General features: G+C 40.5%; 1 protein-coding gene across 1 annotated transcript in view; it reads left to right on the top strand.

Annotated features, from left to right (window-relative positions):
* ZNF827 (zinc finger protein 827) overlaps positions 1 to 20,231 on the top strand; it is a 211,940-nt gene that overhangs the window by 164,083 nt on the left and 27,626 nt on the right. Inside the window, 1 exon segment of the mRNA XM_042781433.1 lies at positions 19,547 to 19,684. Within this exon segment, the coding sequence (XP_042637367.1) occupies positions 19,547 to 19,684 (138 nt within the window).

Raw genomic sequence — 20,231 nt, 5'->3', positions numbered from 1 at the left:
GCTCTAAATTTGGACTTTTAGCCTCCTAAACTATAAGAGAATAAATTTCTGTTTGTTTAGCCATCTTCTTATGGTATTTCTGTTATAGCTGCACTAGAGAACCAAAACACAGTGTTTACCACAGAAGATTCAGTTTCTTAAAACTCAATATATTATAATATACAAAAAACTCATTGCCATCAAGTTGATTCCAACTCAGCAACTCTCATTGGGTTTCCAAGGAGGTAAATCTGTATGGACGTGGATTGCCCCATCTTCCTTCCATGGAGCAGCTGGTGGGTTTGAACTTCCAACTTTCTGGTTAGCAGTCAAATGCCTTAGGCACTGCACCACCAGAGCTCCTTACATTATAATATAGTGGTTAAAAATTATTCAAGAAATTATTTTAAGAAACAAGCTCTAGAGTGTTAGTGCCTCCAAAAGAAGAATTCTTTCTTTTCCCCCCACTCTCTCTTTAAAATAAATGAGTACAGGAAATAGAATGGCCTAGAGGGAGCAGATGGGAACAGGACTGATCTCCTTACACTGGTGAGCAAGTTTTCCATGAAGAAGGGGATGAAGTCCTTTTCCTATAAGGTAGGATTCGTGAGAAGGAGGACTATGAATAATTTTGTAAAGTTCAGAGAATATATATATTTTTAAAACTTCACAAACCTTTCCTTGGCTAACTTGAGTGAAGCATAAAACTCATGAGTGGCCAGGTGAACAGTTGTAACTTGAGAAGATAATCCTCTGGCTATTATTATGTGAGAGCAATAGAGACAGTGTCTCCAAAGGTCAACGTGAAGGTTTCTAAAATAATTTTATCTAAAGGCAAAGAGGTTATCTTTCAGAACAAGATCTGCATGTACTTTGTTCTGTAGAGTCTCTTTTCTCCAACACACAATACTCTCAGTGACTTGAGCCAGATAGGATTTGTTCATAAGAAACTATCCAAGACTTCTAACTTTTGTTTTGGGAGATTAAGTTATACAACAACAACAGACTCTATCGATGATACTATGGTCATGAGAAACTCAAAAGAGTAAATAAAAAAGACCAGGCTTACTGGTATGGTAGAGACTAGTGAAACCCCAGAGACCATGACCCTTAGTCACCCTTCAAGCCTGGAACTGAACTCCCCTGGGGCTCAACTTTCAGCCAAACAATAGACAGGCCAGGGGTGAATAATAACACCAAGGAGGTACATACTTCTTAGAACAATCAACCACAGACGAGCAGAAGGGCAACATTTGCCCAGGGGTAAAACTTAGAAGGCAGGGAGAGATGGGAAAGAAGAATAAAGGGAAATGGTAACCATGGGGAGGAAGTGGGAAGAGTGCTGTTGCATTGTGGGGTCTGTATTCAGTATCCTGGAAGAAAATGTGTAAGAGCAGTTGAATGGAAACCAGTTTGCTCGTAAACTTTCACTCAAATCACATTAAAAAGTTAAAATAAAAAATGCTGCAAATATCATTTCGGGATTTTGTAACTCAGAGTCACTGCCCTAAGAGATCAACATTCTTTATAAAATATATATAACCACACAGTGCCTCTGATCTTGCCTTGGACCTGGCACAACTCTTGAGAGGAAACCCACAGTTTCTGCACCTCTGCTCAGTGGATGGGCCTGTTCAGTAACTATGAAATGAGGATAGCCCCAACCACATGTGGTTGTGAGGAGGAGAAGAAAGTGGTATCATTTATGTCGGGTACTTAGCAGAGTGCCTGGTGCATAGTTAGCTGTAGATTTTATTGTTGTTGCTGTCTTTGTGTTTCCTGTGCAGGTGTGAAGATGGTAGAGAAGGATAATACTAAATGTTCAGGGTTGGTTAGAAATTAAGTTTGCCACTGACCAAAGAAAGTCTCCCTATCACCTTTCTTTGCTGACTCCCAGTACATTGTTCCCTGTTCCCCCAATTGTCACCCTCCCTCTCCCATGCAGCCAGTGTTACCAGTTCCATGCATATCCTTCCAGATATATTATATGCACTTACAAATGGAAAACGTGTGTGTGTATAGACTAAGATATATTTTCATTTTAGGCTCCCTGGGTGGTGCAGTTAACACATTTGGCTACTAACTGAAAGGTTGGAAGTTCAAATCCACCCAAAGGCACCTTGGAAGAAAGGCCTGGTAATCTACTTCCAGAAACCACCCACTGAAAGTCCGGCAGGGCACAATTCTATTCTGTCTCACATGGGGTTGCCCTGAGTTAGGGTCGACTCAGTGGCAACCAGTTTTTATCCTTGAGTAGCTCTCCACTTACAACAGTGAAGAACCTGGTGAGCCAAGAATTGAAATGGAGAAATGAAGTAAGAATAAGAATCTCTCCTCCTTGATTCCAAATAGCAGATTGTTTACCCTGTGGAATGAAATGGTTTCATCCTTCTCAACAGGCTATAGAGGACCTTCGTGTATTTTTGATAGGGTAGACACCAAGGCCCAAAGGAGCAGAGCGGTGAGGTCACATTGGAACTTATTACTGCATTCAGTAGACCATTTTATCTCGATGGAGACAGTCATCTAAATACTTGGGCAATATATATGTGTACCCAGAATCAACAACCAATTCTCTTTTACATATTTTTTTATATGTGACTTAAAATTTATTAGCTCCAAATTAATTTAATTATCTCCAAATTAAATTACAGGGAAATTAGAAGCCTTAGTTGAGGAGCCATTGGTCAAATGGTTTTAGCTGAGCAGATATATCAAAGAATCATAGAAAGTTTACAACTGCTTCCACTTCCCTTCCTTTAAATTTCCCCTTTACTCCACACATGTAAACTTAATCAAATTGTGATTCAGCTCTTCTGTTATTTAGGGCAAAAAGATTGGATTAAATTGGTGTACTTATTAGGGTGCCATACTAATGTGGTAATATCTTTTCTAAATAAATGCAGTCAAGGAAAGAGGACTTCACTCACTCTCTTTAGACAACTGGCAATGATTCTAAGGTCGTTTGGCAGGCACATGTGGTTGATAGACCTAGTCTAAGTAGCGTAGTTTGCCATTTGATTAAACGTTCATTTTAGACGAGGCTCAAATGGTGTGCACTTCACTACTAATCAAAAGATTGGCAGTTCAAACTCACCTGGTGGTACCATAGTAGAAAGGCCTGGTGATCTGCCTCAGTAAAGAAAACCCTTTGGAACTCAGTTCTACTCTAACACGTGGGTTGCCGTGGGTTGGAATGGACTTGATGACAGTAGAGTATAGGTTTATTGGTTTTTAGAAAAGGAAATAAACATGCTAGTCCATTTGAAATCCCTGTCTTTGAAAACTCACTTTTACCCATATGTTGCATGGTTACCTGACAAACCAGTATTTGGGATTTGGTGTGATTCAGTATACTCTTCTGCTGTAGCTGTTACTGTTGTCCTCAAGGTGGTAGAAACAGCTCTGTGAGTTGGCCTTTCTAGGCACTGGGTGTGGGTGTGCTGTTTAAATGAAAAATGGAGATGTTTCTAGAAGTTTTACCTGCCATTATCTCTGTAAGTTTAGACCTTGACTATGTTTTCACCTCAGAAGACACCAAAAGAACCTTGAGGCAAATTCATATGCTGAAAAAGTGGCCGTCTGCTGTTGAAATCATAATGTGACAGCATTCCAACTTGAGAAGGAGTATATTTGAGGTTCCCATATTAATATTAAATGCAAAAATCTTTGTTCATGCAACATTAAGGTTACAAATGTGCATGTGCCCAAATTGGGAAGTAGCAGAAAATAAGATTCCCGTAGTGACGTCTGTTCTCCACACAGAGCATGTTCTGCAATGCTATGGATAGTTTGATGACTGATTAGATATGCAAAGCCTTGGTATGTAGTGTGATTAGAAACTTGAACTTCAGCATGAGGGAAGGCGGGGGGGGGGGGGATGAAGTGAAGAAGCCACTGAGCTAAGACAGTTTCATTTCCAGTCTGGATTTCACTTGGTGACTTTAGAGCAGAAATTAGCTTATCTACACCTCAAGTTCCCTATAAATTAGATGGCTTTTCCCTAGTTCACAGAAGGTGAGGCAAAGGTTATGCTGTGGTGAACTCTTCAAAGAATACTGAGCCTTCCTCAACAAACTTAGAGGAAGTGGCTTTCTGTTATGTGGTGGGATGTGGTGCCACATGGAGGGAGAATCTAGGATTTCTCATTCTTGTCTATTTGCAAGTTACGTACATTAATGTATATGTATTATGTATCAATGCATGTTTTCTGTCATTATAATTAGTGAAATTTTAATCAACAAATATTTATTTTCTGTTATATTTAAGATCCATATAAAGAGAGAGGATGGCAACAGTTGCTTTTAAAGATGACCAGTCAGATGCATGAGAAAAATGCATGCATACAATCTATAGTAATGATGGGCACATAACTGGAATATTTTGCATTTCTGCTATGGAGTTAAATCAAACCCGAAACCAAACCCACTGCTGTCAAGTGGAGTCCGACTCATAGTGACCCTATAGGACAGAGTAGAACTAACTGTTCCATAGAGTTCCCAAGGCTATAATCTTTACGGAAGCAGAATGCTACTTTCTTGAGCAGAGCAACTTGTGTGGGTTCAAACTGCTGACCTTTTAGTTGGCAGCCGAGTGCTTAACCATTGTGCCGCCAGACCTTCTTATGGAGTAATACAGTCTCTCTCCATATTTCCAAATTTATTAGTTGATTATTTATAGTTTGAGTTGTAGTCACAATATTTTATGACATTTTTTGTATTTAATTTATTTGATTTCCTTTTGTATTTGAAAATTGAAATGGAAGACACGTTTCCTTTTAGATTTCTCCCCCACTTGCTCAACTACTATGAAATTGTGTCATGGAGTGTTATCTTTCACTTAAAAATATCCCTAAGGTGCTGGATATTTACATTTCTGGTTTGTGAGCTGAGAAATCCATCCCTTACTTTTTTAATCCTGGAATGATTAAAATAGAAATGGCTTAGATTTTTCATTCTTTTATATTTAGAGAGAACTGGTAATATCCAGACTTTCACACACAAGTTCAATATGTCTGAGCCCTTGTCCGTGGGATATGTGTTTGGAAGGGGATTCAATTTATATCAGACCTCCCATATTCTAACTCCATTCCATTCTCCAACAGGGACATTTGTGTTCAAGGGCAGGTGAGGTTGTATTTTGGTCTAAGGCCATGAAATACAGTGGCACTTGCCACCTAGGAAAGAGGACAAGTAAACATACAACCTTGGCCCCCTCAGTACCATGCCCTAACCGAGGCCGCCAGCCTATAAAAATATCAAGGTCAGCAGCTCTCGCTCTTTTTTTTTTTTTTCCCTCTGGACACAGAGATTAAAGGTCCTTCACAAAGAAGAGGTGTCACACCCCGTGGGCACACCTAGAATTATGTGCCAGGGAAGTTATGGAGTGCATACTCTTCCTAGTTTAAATCCTGCCTCTACCCCTTACCATCTGTGTGACAACAGAAAAATCCCTTAAACATTCTGAGCTTTCATTTCTTTGATCTATAAAATGGAGATAATAATGGGGTCAACTTTAATGCGTTGTGAAGCCTAAACGCAATAATATATGTAAAGGACTTAACCTTAGCACAATGCCTGAAACAAAATAAGTGCTAAGTAAATCTTAGCTATTTGTATGTATAATTCCTCTTTCAGCTACATCTGAATCCACTGCTTCCACCCACATTAAAGAAAGGATAAAAACAAGTTGCTGTTGAGTTGATTCTGACTCACAGCGACTCCATGTGCGGCAGTAGAACTGTGCTCCATAGGGTTTTCAATGGAGCTCTGGTAGCATAGTGGCTAAAGCACTTGACTGCTAACCAGAAGGATGGCGGTTCAAACCCACCAGCCACTCCTCGGAAGGAAGGTTGGGCAATCCTACTTCCGTAGCGATACTGCCTCGGAAACCCAAGGAGGGGTCGCTATGAGTCGGGAACGACTCGAGGGCACATAACAACAACAACCTTTCAGAAGTAGATAGCCAGGACTCGAGGGCACATAACAACAACAACCTTTCAGAAGTAGATAGCCAGGACTCGAGGGCACATAACAACAACAACCTTTCAGAAGTAGATAGCCAGGTCTTTCTTTCAAGGTGCCGCTATGTGTATTTGAACCTCCAGCCTTTTGGTTTGCGGTCAAAAGCTTAACCATTTATGCCACACAGGAACACCTAAAGAAAACATGTAGATATTGAAAATGATGTCATTACAGAGATGACCTATTTTATTTATCAAAAATTAAAATATTTGTCAATGGTAACATTTAATTATTGCTGGTAACAAATTACTAGTGCTGCACACCCTGCCGTATTTTCATAGGAAAAGATCAAAATCTTTTCCCTCCTCTCTCAGCTAATGAGGTATTTCCCAGTCCTATGTATATGACCCCCACCTGAGGAAAAATAATTAAACCAACAAACAGAAACCTCCACCATATAAAGCCAGGACTTCGAACCAGTTCAGCAAGGGAGTCAAACCAGAATGAACTAGTTCGAAGCTCTGAATAAAACATAAAATTCTGCTTCGTCAAAAAAGTAGTATTTCTGGGTCAAAGAGAAAAATATTTATGATCAGTGTTGCCTTAAAAAAAAAAAAAAAAAAAAAAACTAACATCTCTTTTATAATGTGCTAAAACCCAAGGTCAGGGGAAAGGCAAAACAGAACCATTATATTTTGTATTAATACAGAATTCAATAGGTTAGGAGCAGACAGAGAGAAGACTGAAAATTTAAAACTAGATGTGGTCACACAAGAATATTGCAGTGTCTGGGAGCTGATAAGAGCTTTAAGGAAATTTAGAAATCTTTAAAGGAATGGATGATATGATCAAGGCCTGTCCGTAAAGAAAGAGGCCAAGAATAATTGAGAATACAGTGGATTCCAGTCTTAGTGAAGAGAACCGCAGAATCCTGAGGGGCTTATTACTTGAATAATATTTGGACTTGACTGTGACTTGAATTAAAAAAGGAACATATTAAATATTGTTAAAATAAGTGTAATACACAGCACATTGTACAATTTTAGGAATAATTGAACATTAAAATTTTAGTAATTTAGATGTCAAAATTTTCATATTTTAGAAAAGTTAAATTTTTAAATGATGGTGGTCTGCTATTTTCTTTTAGACTATTCATTCCCTCATTTATTCGATAAATACATATTAAGCACCTAGTTCAACAATAAGGCAGAGAAAATAGAGGTAATTATCTTATTTGTCTAAATAAGGATAATGTGTTCCCTCAAGATGTTCTTATATGTATGTGTCCATATTTCAGTTTGTAGAATAAAACCCTTTTGCATTTAAAGATTCTCTATCACCCCAATCAGTACAGTTTTAGAGTACTTCCTCACTAGAATGCCTGTTATTTGTCTTTACTAGGTATATTGGTTCTCTCTGGTGGTGTAGTGCCTAAGGCATTTGACTGCTAACCAGAAGGCTGGTGGTTCAAACCCACCATCTACTCCTCAGAAGGAAGATTGGGCAATCTACTTCCGGAGTGATACTACCCGGAAAACCCAAGGAGGGGTCACTGTGAGTCAAATCCAACTTGAGGGCAGTGAGTTTGTTTTTTTGAGTTTTAGTGCTGCTATAATAGAAGATACCACAAATGGGTGACCTTAACAAACAGGGATTTATTCCTTTACAGTTTAGGAAGCTAGAGGTCCAAGTTTAAAGTGCCAACTCTAGGAGCTGGGTGAAAGCCCCTTGACCTTGGGCTTCAGCTCTGCCTCTTACTTCTGGCCCAGTGAAGCTGGAGGTTTTTCTTAACTCAGGCAGCTGCTAGCTTCTGAGGCTGGCAAACCCAAGGTCAACAAATGAAAAGGCACAGTCCCAAGATTATAAAACAACATGGGAGGCTGCTAGGTCAAGTCCAGAAAACATCCTAGGATCGACAAGGCATATGGCAGGCTGCTAAATGAAGACTTGGCTACATACAGGGTCCAAGTGTGCCAAAAAGTTGTTGAGACTTTTCTCAAAATTTCTCCTTATATACTGGAAGCAGACCACATCCCTAAGGTAGCTACTCAGCTGCTCCTGTAGATTCCACCATGGAGTGGATTACCAATCTCATCATGGGGAATAACTACATTCAGCTGCTTGTTGTTGTTGTTATGTGCCGTCGAGTCAGCCCTGACTCATAGCGACCCCTCCTTGGGTTTCCGAGGCAGTATCACTATGGAAGTAGGATTGCCCAACCTTCCTTCCGAGGAGTGGCTGATGGGTTTGAACCGCCAGCCATCTGGTGAGCAGTCAAGTGCCTTAGCCACTATGCCACCAGAGCTCCCATTTAGCTGCTTAGCCACTCAAAACCAGGCCCAGTCAAGGTGACACATAACTACCACCCTGAGAAAGGGTAAAAGAACAGTCATTACAGGGATTGGTTCCAGGGCAAGTGAAAGCTGGCCTAACAAGAGTTTTATAATTAAAATTTATATAATTGGTGCTCAGATTTTCAGTATACAACAACACTCCAGAGGTAGAGACCCAGGAAGAGGCCAGGGAGAAGGCAGATGACAGAGATAAGGAAGAGTCTTGAGTTCCTCCATTTACCTCTCTATCCCAGCCCCCTAGGAAATACTCGGGTTGCCCCCACCAAGCCCCCTTTAAATTTATGTGATCATAGATGCTGCTTCTTTTTGGTTGGAGAATATAAGAAAATTTTAGGTGGAACAAATTGAGATTATAACAGATGGAAGATTTGTCTCTGGTGAAATAAAGTTAGAATCCTGGGATTCTCTGTTGTCTAGCAGTATAATCTCATGAATGGTTAAAAGTATGGGCTTTGGAGACAGATTTTGGTTTGAGATGAGATGTCACTTACTCCTGTGTGAACTTGAGTTCATTGTTAGCCTCTCTGAGCCTGATCTTCCTTTTTTTGTAGAGTGGGAAGGGGGTAAGAATAGTATCTACTGCATAGTACTGTTATAAAGCTAAGTATGTGTACAGTGCATAGTACCTTGTCAAACGCAACGGGAATCATTCCATAAAGGTAAGCTATAGGTTTCATTTTAATTATGTGTTATCTCCTTGATACACTTTTAACAAACTCTGCTAGTGTTATTCCTCATGAAGATGAACTGCCAAAATGGTAGTTCTATGCTTCTAAGTCTTTATCTGTTAGAATTATATTCAGTTTTACTACAGTGCAATGGGGATTAGGTTTTTTTTTTTTTTTTTGTCACATAATAAGAAATTTAGAAATAGGCCCAGTAGCACTGGTGCAGCTGCTTGAGGAAGACATCAGGGACCCACCACCCTTCTTATCACATGCCTTTCATTTTCATGATTGAAAGGAGGCTGCTCTACCTCCAGGCATCCAAGGAAGAAGATCCCAGGGTGAAATGCAAAAAGCCTTTTTATAAGACTCTATTTATTTTACTTATTTATTTATTTTGGTGGAGTTGAGTGGGTCCAGAGCTTCCCTCCCCAGGAACTTCCACCTGTATCTCATTGGCCAGAACTGTGTCTCCTGACCAGCCCCTCACTGTAGCAGAAGCTGAGAAGGAAGGTACGTGTTTTAAATGGGCACATTGCCACTCTGTTGGATATTGAATCAACAATCAGCAGTGTCTGCCACAAAGCCATAAAAGTGACATAACTCTCAGGCCTTATGGTTTTCTAGCAAACATCTATAAATGTCTTTAACATTTGGGCATTTGAGGGCATTTGCTACAGCCTTCCTACCATCATCATTAAGAGAGGTGGTCACAGGTGAAACTGACAAGATAATAGCCAAAGTTCCTCAGACCTGACTCCCAAATCAATATCCATTTTCTTCTGTGTTGCAATGCAATATTTGGTTGCCATTTAGTATAACAGGCATGATCTTGGAAATCTTGCTTATTTAGTCACTAAGCTTTTATTCAGGATCCACTGATCTTGGAAATACAAGTAGAGGAAAAATGTAGAAGCAACGTCCACATTTTTATACATGGAGTTTCATACATGAAGTTTATGTTTTATAGTGATGGCAGAGATCAGCTGGCCTAGATTCTAGAGTGAATCTAGGATGCTAAATTGGATAGTCAGAGAATATCCATTTAAGATGTTAAAATTGGATAGTCATAGAACAGAATCTAGAATCTAGGATGCTAAATTGGATAGAGAATAAAGTGTTCAGGCTCTGTATGACTGATCATCCTCACTAGAATTAGGAGCACCAGGTCTTAGCCATAAGAATCAAGATTTAGTTTTCTGCTACTTATTTAAAATGGCATATGTAAAGAACCAGATGTTGGGAAACACTTAGGTTTCCAAAGGACACTTGTCCAGCCCAACAGGTTAAGTCAGTCAGTAAGTATTTATTGGAGTTGACTCTTGCCCGGGACTGGACACAAATGTCATCCAGCTTTCCTAAGCCAATCCTTCAGAAGCAGGGGTTTACTAAGAACCAATCCCACAAACCTGACCAAAGGCAGTAATGCAAAACTACAGTTTGCTAAGTGTGTTAAGAATTAAAATTGGAAATGAGTCCATAGAAGATCAAGGCTGTTGATCTTTATATCTAAGAATCTTCACCCAGTGTTTTAAATTGGACACAGATTAGCAAAAACTATTATTAAATTCTGCTATTTTAGCCATTCATTCAATTTGACATCTTGACAGAAAATCCCATCCTGTGGGAGAGTGTTTGGAAATAGTCCTTATAGGGGAATTTAGTTAAACAAAGATCTGCAGAGAGGTGGTTGTGCAGGGTCCCTAGTGATGAATGGAATGGTGGGACAGGTAACCAGAGCCAGATATCTGCAGTGTGTCTGCTGTCCTAGGTCAGCCCTCATGCTGGCTACAAGGTAGAGTCTCTGAACCAGCAATACTAAAAGGATGGATGTTGTCAAGTTAAGTTGAAATGATCCTTAAACAGAGGGGAAAAAAAAAAAAAAAAGATGCATATGGACTGGAAGCACTGGAACAAAGATTATTGTTGTTAGTTCCCGTGAAGTTGATGCTGACTCCTGGCAACCCCATGTGTTCAAAGTAGAACTCCATAGGGTTTTCAGGGCTGTGGCCTTTTGGAAACTGTCCTGGCTTCCAAGACCCCTCTGGGTGAGTTTGAACCACCAACCTTTTGGCCACTTACCATGTGCTTAAATGTAACACCCATGGAAGCCTAGAGCAAAGGTTGTTGTTGTTGTTGTTATGTGCCGTCGAGTCAGCCCTGACTCATAGCGACCCCTCCTTGGGTTTCTGAGGCAGTATCACTACGAAAGTAGGATTGCCCAACCTTCCTTCTGAGGAGTGGCTGGTGGGTTTGAACCGCCAGCCTTCTGGTTAGCAGTCAAGTACCTTAGCCACTATGCTACCAGAGCTCCCAGAGCAAAGGTATGAATCTTCAAATAATCACACACCACAGCAGACTCTCCTGACCTTCACAGGCAGCCCTCAGAAGGCATTAGCTGGTTTTAAGCAATGCTTCTATGGAATCATGAAACCGAAGACTAGAGCCAGTAGGAATAGGTCTAACCAGAGAGTTGCATGCCTTGCCTGGGAAGAGCTGGAAGTAACCTGATAGATTTTACTCTATCCAGGAGTACACAGACTCCCTAAGCAAAAGAGTTCAGAATCTCAGATGTGTTGTGTCTTGAAACTTTCCAGGCTTGATGATGAAAGAAGAAATGATCAAAATACCATATGTCATAATGTAAAACCCAGGCCGCCTGAGAGCCTCATCTTCACTGACTAGGTGATATAGATTTAGTAAATTTGGACTTCTTTATACAGTGAGGTGACACTTTGGCCAATCTTTTGCTTTTACAGCTTTAGCCAAGTAAAGCCTTCCCTCTTAACATTTCTCTTGCAAAAAATCAAGTTGAGAGATGGTTCTTTGAGAAGATTGTTTTGGCAGGAGATGCAAAATGCACCAAATCCAAATTGAACCATATACCACTCAGAAACTAAATGGTGTTAAAATTGAAAAGAAGCAAACTAAACTTCTGTTCTTTGTCCCACCTTTATTCTTTGAGTTATTTACCCAAAATGGCTCCCAGATGGCAATAAAAGGAGCCAAGGGGAATTGACTTTTGGGACTTTCCCATTTGGTCTTCTTCTTGCACCTCCCTTTTTTTAATTTCTGATGTACTGCAGTTTCCAGCTTCTCTGTTGCTAGAAATATTGTAGGCTGACACTTTCAAGAATATTTCAATTGGAATTGAAATTCAACTGGAATTGAAACTCCAATGTCTGTGAACTGTTGCTAAATCTGCACCTGTCCACTTGTAACCAATAATATTAAACTCAGAGCCAAAGAACAGGAGAAGAAAGATTGCTTCCTTGTTTGTTGTAGATTTTGGCATTGACTTTATGAAAGGTGAGAGGAGCTTGAGCGAGACCATGAGTCTAGTCTCTGCTCTGCAAGAATCAGTAGGCAGGATACCTGGGACCATTACTTCAGATCTTTGGGCCTCTGTTTCCTTATATGTAAGAAGAGAACGTTAAATAGGATGATCCTTGAGATTGTCTCCTGAACTATATTTTGGGGCAGAATGAAGACTTGGTTACTATGGAAACCTTGATTCTTTTACTCAGCCCTGTGTAAGCTGTGGAGTACACTTGGGTGGGAAAAGTCCTGAAATTTGTTGCCTCGCTTTCATTCTCATGAAAATGTAGGAATTGGATTTGAAGATATTGAGGCCTTAGCTTGATCCAGTGTTCAGTCAAGAGTTCAGTAGAGCTCCCTCCCAAATTGTAACATATGTGTTTATCTCATGTAAATTTTTGGAAAAACATTGTTGCATTTCATCTTCCCAGGACCTGTGTGTCAAATGAGACTTGTCCCCTTGCATCACTAGGTCATAAGGCATAGTTTGTAATACTGAATCTTAGCTATTTAGGCCTCATCATTAGGAATGAGGAGCCTCAGTCTGCTGTTAATAAGAAGGGCTAAGAGCTTTGGATTGGGACTACCAGGCTGCGGTCATTCTCCTTTCATCTGTTTCTGTTTTCCCAGTTGTACACTCAAGGGATAAAAGTGCCTGCTGCTGTCTTACCTACTGGCTTCATTAAAAAATAATGGTGGTGTTGTGTTGTTATGTGCCGTCGAGTCGGACCCAACTCATAGCGACCCCTCCTTAGGTAATGGTAGTAAAAATAAAATTAAAGCACCTGATAAGGAAGAGGAAAAGCCCCAAATGACATTCAAGGCGAAGACCGTAGGTGGGAGAGCAGACAGAAAAGCATTTGATTCATAGTACTGAGTAGCCAGGAATGTATCAGTGCTCTAGAGATTGGAGCGCTGGTGGCCCAGTGCCTATGGCGTTTGACTGTTAACCAGAAGGTTGGTTGTTTAAACCTACCAGCCACTCTGCAGAAGATGATAGGACCACCTACTTCTGTAAAGATTTACCACCTCAGAAACCCAACGGGGGTTGCTATGAGTTGGAATCAGCTCAACGGCACTGGGTTTGGTTCTTTGGTTTCCGATGGATTGGAGAGTATGAAGAGAAATGAAATACTTTGTAGAAGACAAAATCCTACGAGACTATTTATTAAAAAAGAATCTCATTTAAAAGGTCATCATTGAACAGGTTTTTATTTGCATTAAAAGAAATGAAGAGAATTTTAAATTCACATCTGTTTAAAATAAGGAAATAAATACTAAAGAATATGGGAATAAAGTAGAGCAAAAATTGACAGTAATACCTGTATTTCAGGTTGTTTTGTGGCTTTGGAACTGATTTATAAGCAGTTACTGATGTGTGTACTTTTCTGTTAAACATAACAATTGTTTTCTCTTATTTAAACAAAGAAGCACTCAGCTACTGACTGAAAGGTTGGCAGTTCGAACCCACCAGCCAGTTCAGAGGAGAAAGATGTGATAGTCTGCCTCCATGAAGAATAAAGCTCAGAAATCCAACAGTTGTACTGTGTGTGACAGGGTCACTGTAAGTTGGAATCAACTCAAGGACAACGGAGTTTTTTGTTTATTTCATTGTTTAAATAATAAAAAGTTTTAAAAAGCAAATTATTTAAAAAAAGCTTTTAAGTTAATTTTTAAGCAGAACACAGGAAGATGTTTAAGATGGGAATGTGTTCAGCTGGCTGATAATGAACATGGAGGATGTGGAGTTTCAGAATAAAGCTTTTTGAAAAAACAAAACTTAAGGCCCCAAATCCTAAGACCAAGAGTAAGAGTAATAGGAGGGGATACTTAGAATGTTTCTAGTCATAAGTAACAGAAAACCCAGCTACCAGTGCCTGAAACAAACAGGAGCTTATTTTCCTCACAAAGCAAGTCTAGAGGTAGGTGATTGCTGGCATTCATTTAGCTACTAAAAGATGTCATCAAGGACCCCAGACTTTTTCCATCTTTGCCTCCTCCATCCTTAGCAGATTGGCTTTCATCCTGATGCCTCATAGTCACAAAATGGCTGCTTTCCTCCCAGGCATTTCCTCTTTGATGAAAGTAGGAAAAATGTGGAAGAGGGTCAACACCAACCTTATCTTCCCTTTTATCAGGAAAGCAAAATCTTATCATTGGCCAGAAATTCATCACATGGTCATCCCAGCAGCCTCCATAGTAGGAGTGGACAGGGGGAAGGAAAGTGACTGTTGGTTTAACTGATAAACAGTGTCTGCCAGAGAGTATGGGGCATGTCTTGAAGAGAATCGTCTGTGGCTTGGTGCTTTGGGAAAATGTAAGGCTATATAGATTGGAGGTCTAGCTCAGAATTGCAAACATTTCCACTAATAAAATCATTAAAGCAAAGTTCTTGGCTTGAGTTAAAACACACCTATGCAGAAGACAGGTGGTCTTATTTTTCACTCGAAATAGAGGCCATAAACCAGATTTCATCAAATAGATTCAAACTCATGCAAACCCATGTGTTGGAGAGGCAAAGTGCACTTTCAGAAGCAGATCATCAATCCTTTCTTCCAAGGTACCTCTGAGTGGCTTTGAACCACTAACCTTTGAGTTAGTAGTCAAGTGCTCAACCTTTTGTGCTACTTGGGAACTCCTTTTAATAGCCATTGGCCTTAACTAATGCTATTTCCAGATCTTAATCTTTTCCACTCTAAAATAGAAATAATTTTCATTCCCTGCCTCACTTGGAACCTTTCATTCAGTTATTCGTTTATCCAACAAATATGTACTAAGTACCTACTATGTACCAGGCATGGTGCTAATGCAGAGGATAAACAACACAGTATTCCTTCATCCCAGTGATTCACAGTCTAACAGGGAAGGGAGACCAAGGAACATATGTATTAAGCACTGCTGCATGTTAGAGCATGCTGAGCACTTCATATAAAAAACACCTATGTAAACCAAATAATATATAATAGGTAAAGCAGTGTAATAGAAGTATTCATAAAACTGCATTGGGACGGAGAAGGGGAAATGACTAATCCTCCCTGGGGAACTGGGAAAGGCTTTACCAAGGAGATGAAATCTGAGATGGGTCTTGAAAATGAGTTTGCTATGCAAAATAAGTGCTGGAGTGGGTAGTAGCTTCTGGCGGAGGAATAGTTGATTCAAAAGCTTTGACAGTTTAAAAAGGAGTAGGTTGTGCCAGAAAGAGAGTGGCTCACTCTGCCTGGCCCTTCGGTGGTAGAAGGTGAAACTGCCTAAGTGGTTGAAGCCAGACTGTGAAGGAGCTCAGAAGCCACGTGCAGATTTGTGCCTCGGAGAGATCGATTGTTCTGGAACTTGTGAGAAAGAGATACTGGGGTGGAGAGAGGCTGCTAGCAGAGAGACTGTTGAGAGGCTTGTGTAGCAATCTTGGTGAGCATGACTGAATGAAGGCAGTGGAATTCCAGAAAGATCTATGAGCCCAAATCAACATCTTTTGGCAATTGGATGCGTTGAAAGAGAGGGAAGTTTTTGTTTTTTAAAAAACACTGTTGTTTCTGATGCAGCATTTGGGTGGCACCATGGACAGAAAGTGTGGTAGAAGGAGCAGGTTTGTGACGAAAGAGAATATGGCATCTACTGAGCTTCATTTCAGCTCCATGAAAAGAGGAACAAGTCTTTTTTACACAGTACTTGTTTCGCTAAAAAGTAATACTCCTCTTCCCACAATCCCTATTCTCCCAAGCCTCATACAGCTATGATCTAGAGGACATTTTCTGGGATAAGGCGCAAAATGGCCTGTGACTGCTTTGTTCTGTGTGTGAAATGAAAACAGATCCTGCTAGCAAATGGAAACATCAAGGGGAGAGAAGCCAATCCCAGGACAAGGTTTGGGGCAAGCCCTTGCGCGAGGATTTGTCTCACTGGGAACAGGCACCCTCGTGATTGGCTCTGACCTGTTACTTAGCTGTCTCAGAGTGGTTGTTGGGTGTTTTTTTAACTTAGCTGCAGTGCAATCTTAGTAGTTTTAAAAAGTTTTCTAAGGCCAGTGAAAGAATTAGGCTTTTTATGATGCTTCACCTTCTAGAGTACGTGACTAACACTTGTAAGAATTATTAAGGGACTTCTTTACTTTTAATTATGTCTACTTGTTTGGTATGCAACTCAGTTCATTCTTCTTTTGAATCTGTTTGAAGACCCTGTACCCTCTTGACCTCTTATAATTACTAAGAAGCACTGTTTTGATTACACACTTAAAAGGAACCACTGAAATAACCTTGTCTCTGCGTGGCCAAAATGCCTACTGCTTGGACTCAAGGACAGTCGTCTAAGAGTGGTTCTTGTCTGCAGAAGTTCAACTGGCTTGTACCGCCCATTTCACTGTCCCTTCCCCAACAACTATGCCCCTTCCCCATTAGAGGTTTTTGGTCACATATTCCTACTTTGATAACACAACAGTTCCTTTACTCTTGAGACCTAAAGAGCAATGTTTTAACACAGATAAATCAATAAATGTGCTTTATCAGTGTTGGAATTGTTGGCAGGTGCCTCAAAGCAAACATTATTGCAATTTTCGCCACCCACCAAATATACATGCTATTTGTTTCTGCTGTGCTTAGATTATACTACCTGGTAAGTTTTTATTCAAATTAAAATTGATTCAGTTCTCTTGTGTACAGGTAAGAACCCTGATCATCCAATTTTAAGCACATGGGGCGAAATAAAATGAAGTTCTTCTTTCTGAGGATGTCTCTATGGTTTGAGCACTTCATCTGCTTGGATCTTATGAAAATTCTTTCCACCACTTAATTGTCCCACATGGTATCCAGTTTGATAATGTACTATGTTTTCAGAAAGTTCACAGCAGTTTACTGGGGTAAAGCACAAGATATTGACAAGATATGTGTCTTGTTCTGCAGATTGTGGCCTAAAGGCTTATTAACGGCCCAGACAAGTGTCCTTGTGGAAGTGTCCCTGTATTCAATTCCTAGGGCTGATGTAATAAAGTACTACAAAAGTGGGTGGCTTAAAACAACAGATATTTATCTGGTCCGAAGGCTGGCGGTTCAGACCCACCAGCCACTCCTCAGAAGGAAGGTTGGGCAATCCTACTTCCGTAGTGATACTGCCTCGGAAACCCAAGGAGGGGTTGCTATGAGTCGGGGCCGACTCAACGGCAAATAACAACAACAACAACAACAACAACAGTTCCAGAAGCTAGAAACTTGAATTCAGGGTGTCAGTAGGGCTGTGTTCTCACTGAAGGTTCTAGGAAGAGATCATTGTTTGTATCTTCCTAGCTTCAGGTGGCTCTGGTAGCATAGTGGCTAAGGCACTTGACTGCTAACCAGACGGCTGGCAGTTCAAACCCACTAGCCACTTCTCGGAAGGAAGGTTGGGCAATCCTGCTTCCATAGTGATACTGCCTCGGAAACCCAAGGAAGGGTGGCTATGAGTCAGGTCTGACTCGACGGCACATAACAACAACAAGCTTCAGGTGGTGTCTGGCAGGCTTTGGCACTCTTGGCTTAGTTGTATCATCACTCCAGTCTCTGCCTCCATCATCATCACATGGACATATTCTCTTGGTCTCTGTGTATCTTCTTCCCTTTTATAAGGACACCACTCATTGGATTAGGACCCATCCTATTCCAGTATGATCACGTGTTAACAACATCTTCAAAGACCCTGTTTTCCAACAAGGTCACGTTTGCAGTACCACAGTTTAGGACTTGAACATACCTTTTGGGAGGACACAGTTCAATCCATAACAGTCCCCCCCCCCTTTTTTTTTTTTTTTTTTTTTTTTTTTTTGTATGCTCTCTGTCACCCATCTACTTACATTACAGTAGAAGGAATGTTTGTATAATCTATTACAGTTCAGTGAGAAAAATACATATGAGAAAATTAAAGGTAATCCTGTTGATGATCATGAGAAAGTAGAAAACTTTTAAGTTGACAAGAGAATGTATTAACTTCCACTGATTTCTTTCAGGACTGTGAATTATACTTATTTAACTTGTGGTGTTCACTGTTCTCCCAAATATGGTGAGACCATTAGGAAAGTTCTAGTTGTGCATTGTTGCATTAGGGACTTTTATGTGGAGCAGTAGGCAGTAGTCGTCACTGGATTTGCTGAACAGAAATTCCTCATTAAGCTTTTTGCATAACCTGAAACATAGGGCAGAACTTTCCTTCACAGAGGGTTGTTGTTGTTATTAGTTGCCATCAAGTCAGCTCCAACTCATAGCGACCCTGTGTACAACAGAACTAAACACTGCCCCATCCTGCGCCAGCCTCACAATCCCCGCTATGCTTGAGCCCATCATTGCAGCCTCTGTGTCAACCCATCTTGTTGAGGGTCTTCCTCTTTTTTACTGACCTTTTGCCAAACATGATCCTTCTCCAGGGAATGATCACTTCTAACAACATGACCAAAGTAGGTAAGACTAAGCCTTTCTTGGTTTTATGGGACATTCTGGCTACATTTTTTCAAGGACAGATTTGTTTGCTCTTCTGGCAGTCCATGGTTTTTTCAGTATTCTTAGCCAGCACCACAACTCAAAGGTATCAATTCTTCGGTCTTCCTTATTCATTGTCCAGCTTTCACATGCTATGAGATGATTTAAAAAGGGTAATAAAGCATATTTCCTTTTGATGACTTGAACCATTTATTTTCACATCAGAATCTGAGATTCACCATCCTTCGTCAACTATCTTGTGGCAAGAGTCTACATTTCTTAGACTTCAACATGTAATCCAACCATTCACCTCTCTTAGCACAGTGCTAAACTATACTATTAGCCTAATAGAGGGTTGAGTCAACTGATCTTGAGTCATGAAAGTGAGAAAAAACTGGAGATTTTATGAGAATTGGAATCAGTTTGCCACCACAAACTTCCAATAATGGGCTGCTTAGAGAAAGGAAATGAGTATGAAGACGAGAGGTGATTGGGACTTTTTGTAGTACTAGTTCTGGTGGCGTAGTGCTTAAGGCATTTGACTGCTAACCAGAAGGCTGGCAGTTCAAACCCACCAGCCACTCCTCAGAAGGAAGATTGGGCAATCTACTTCCGTGGAGATAATGCCTCACAAACCTAAGAAGGGGTCGCTGTGAGTCAGATTGACTCAATGGCAGTGAGTTTGGGTTTTTTGGAGTTACTAGCCACATTCTTAATTACTAGCCACATTCTTCAGAAAGAAGCCCTCTGCTGAAGTCCTGAATTTTGACTTAAATGAAATTTGTCCATGTTGCCTTGTTTATTCCTCATGATGTTTTGTTCTTTTGACTCAGAAACAGAAAAGATAGTACTAGAGGCAGGAAACGGATTGCCATCCTGGAAATTCAATGACCAGCTTTTTCCCTGTGATGTGTGTGGAAAAGTGTTTGGCCGACAGCAGACTTTGTCCCGACATCTCTCGCTGCACACAGGTGAGTTAGGTCCTCAGCTGCCATGCCTTCCCTTCTCTGGGTCATCTCCTCATCTATTATCAAGAGGCTGAGTTTCTCTAAGAGATTTGTAGGAGGAAGTAGTGAAAATATTTTTACCCTGACCTTTTCAAGCCATTTTACTTGGCACGTGCAAAGAAATCCCTAGAATGACTTTTTTATTTGTAAAAAAAAGGACTCATTGACACTTCTTGGCCACAGCGAGCTACCCAGAGGGAAGAAATAGTTAGACCTGTGGGCTCAGAACAATGGTCGCAGGGGACATCAAGCTCACTTGGCATAACATACTACACAAAAACATTGTTCCACCTCCTGCTTTGGCAAGTAGCAACTGGGATCTTAAAAGCTTGCAAGTGGGAGGCGGGGCAAGATGGCGGACTAGGCAGAAGGATTGCACAGACCCTCTTCAACAAAGAAAAGGGAAACCAATTAATACAGACACAGAAGATAATCTTGGACCCCTGAGCCTTGAAGGAAAGGATGCAGATTTGGACTAAACCCCAACTAGCAGAAGAATTTGCGTGAAAAT

This window comes from Orycteropus afer, unplaced genomic scaffold (genome assembly GCF_000298275.1).
Source record: "Orycteropus afer afer isolate SDZICR_OR568_19922 unplaced genomic scaffold, OryAfe1.0 scaffold00120, whole genome shotgun sequence".
NCBI classification, from domain to species: domain Eukaryota; kingdom Metazoa; phylum Chordata; class Mammalia; order Tubulidentata; family Orycteropodidae; genus Orycteropus; species Orycteropus afer.
The sequence above is the reverse complement of the archived record's forward strand: the minus strand, read 5'-3'. Positions and strand labels throughout refer to the sequence as shown.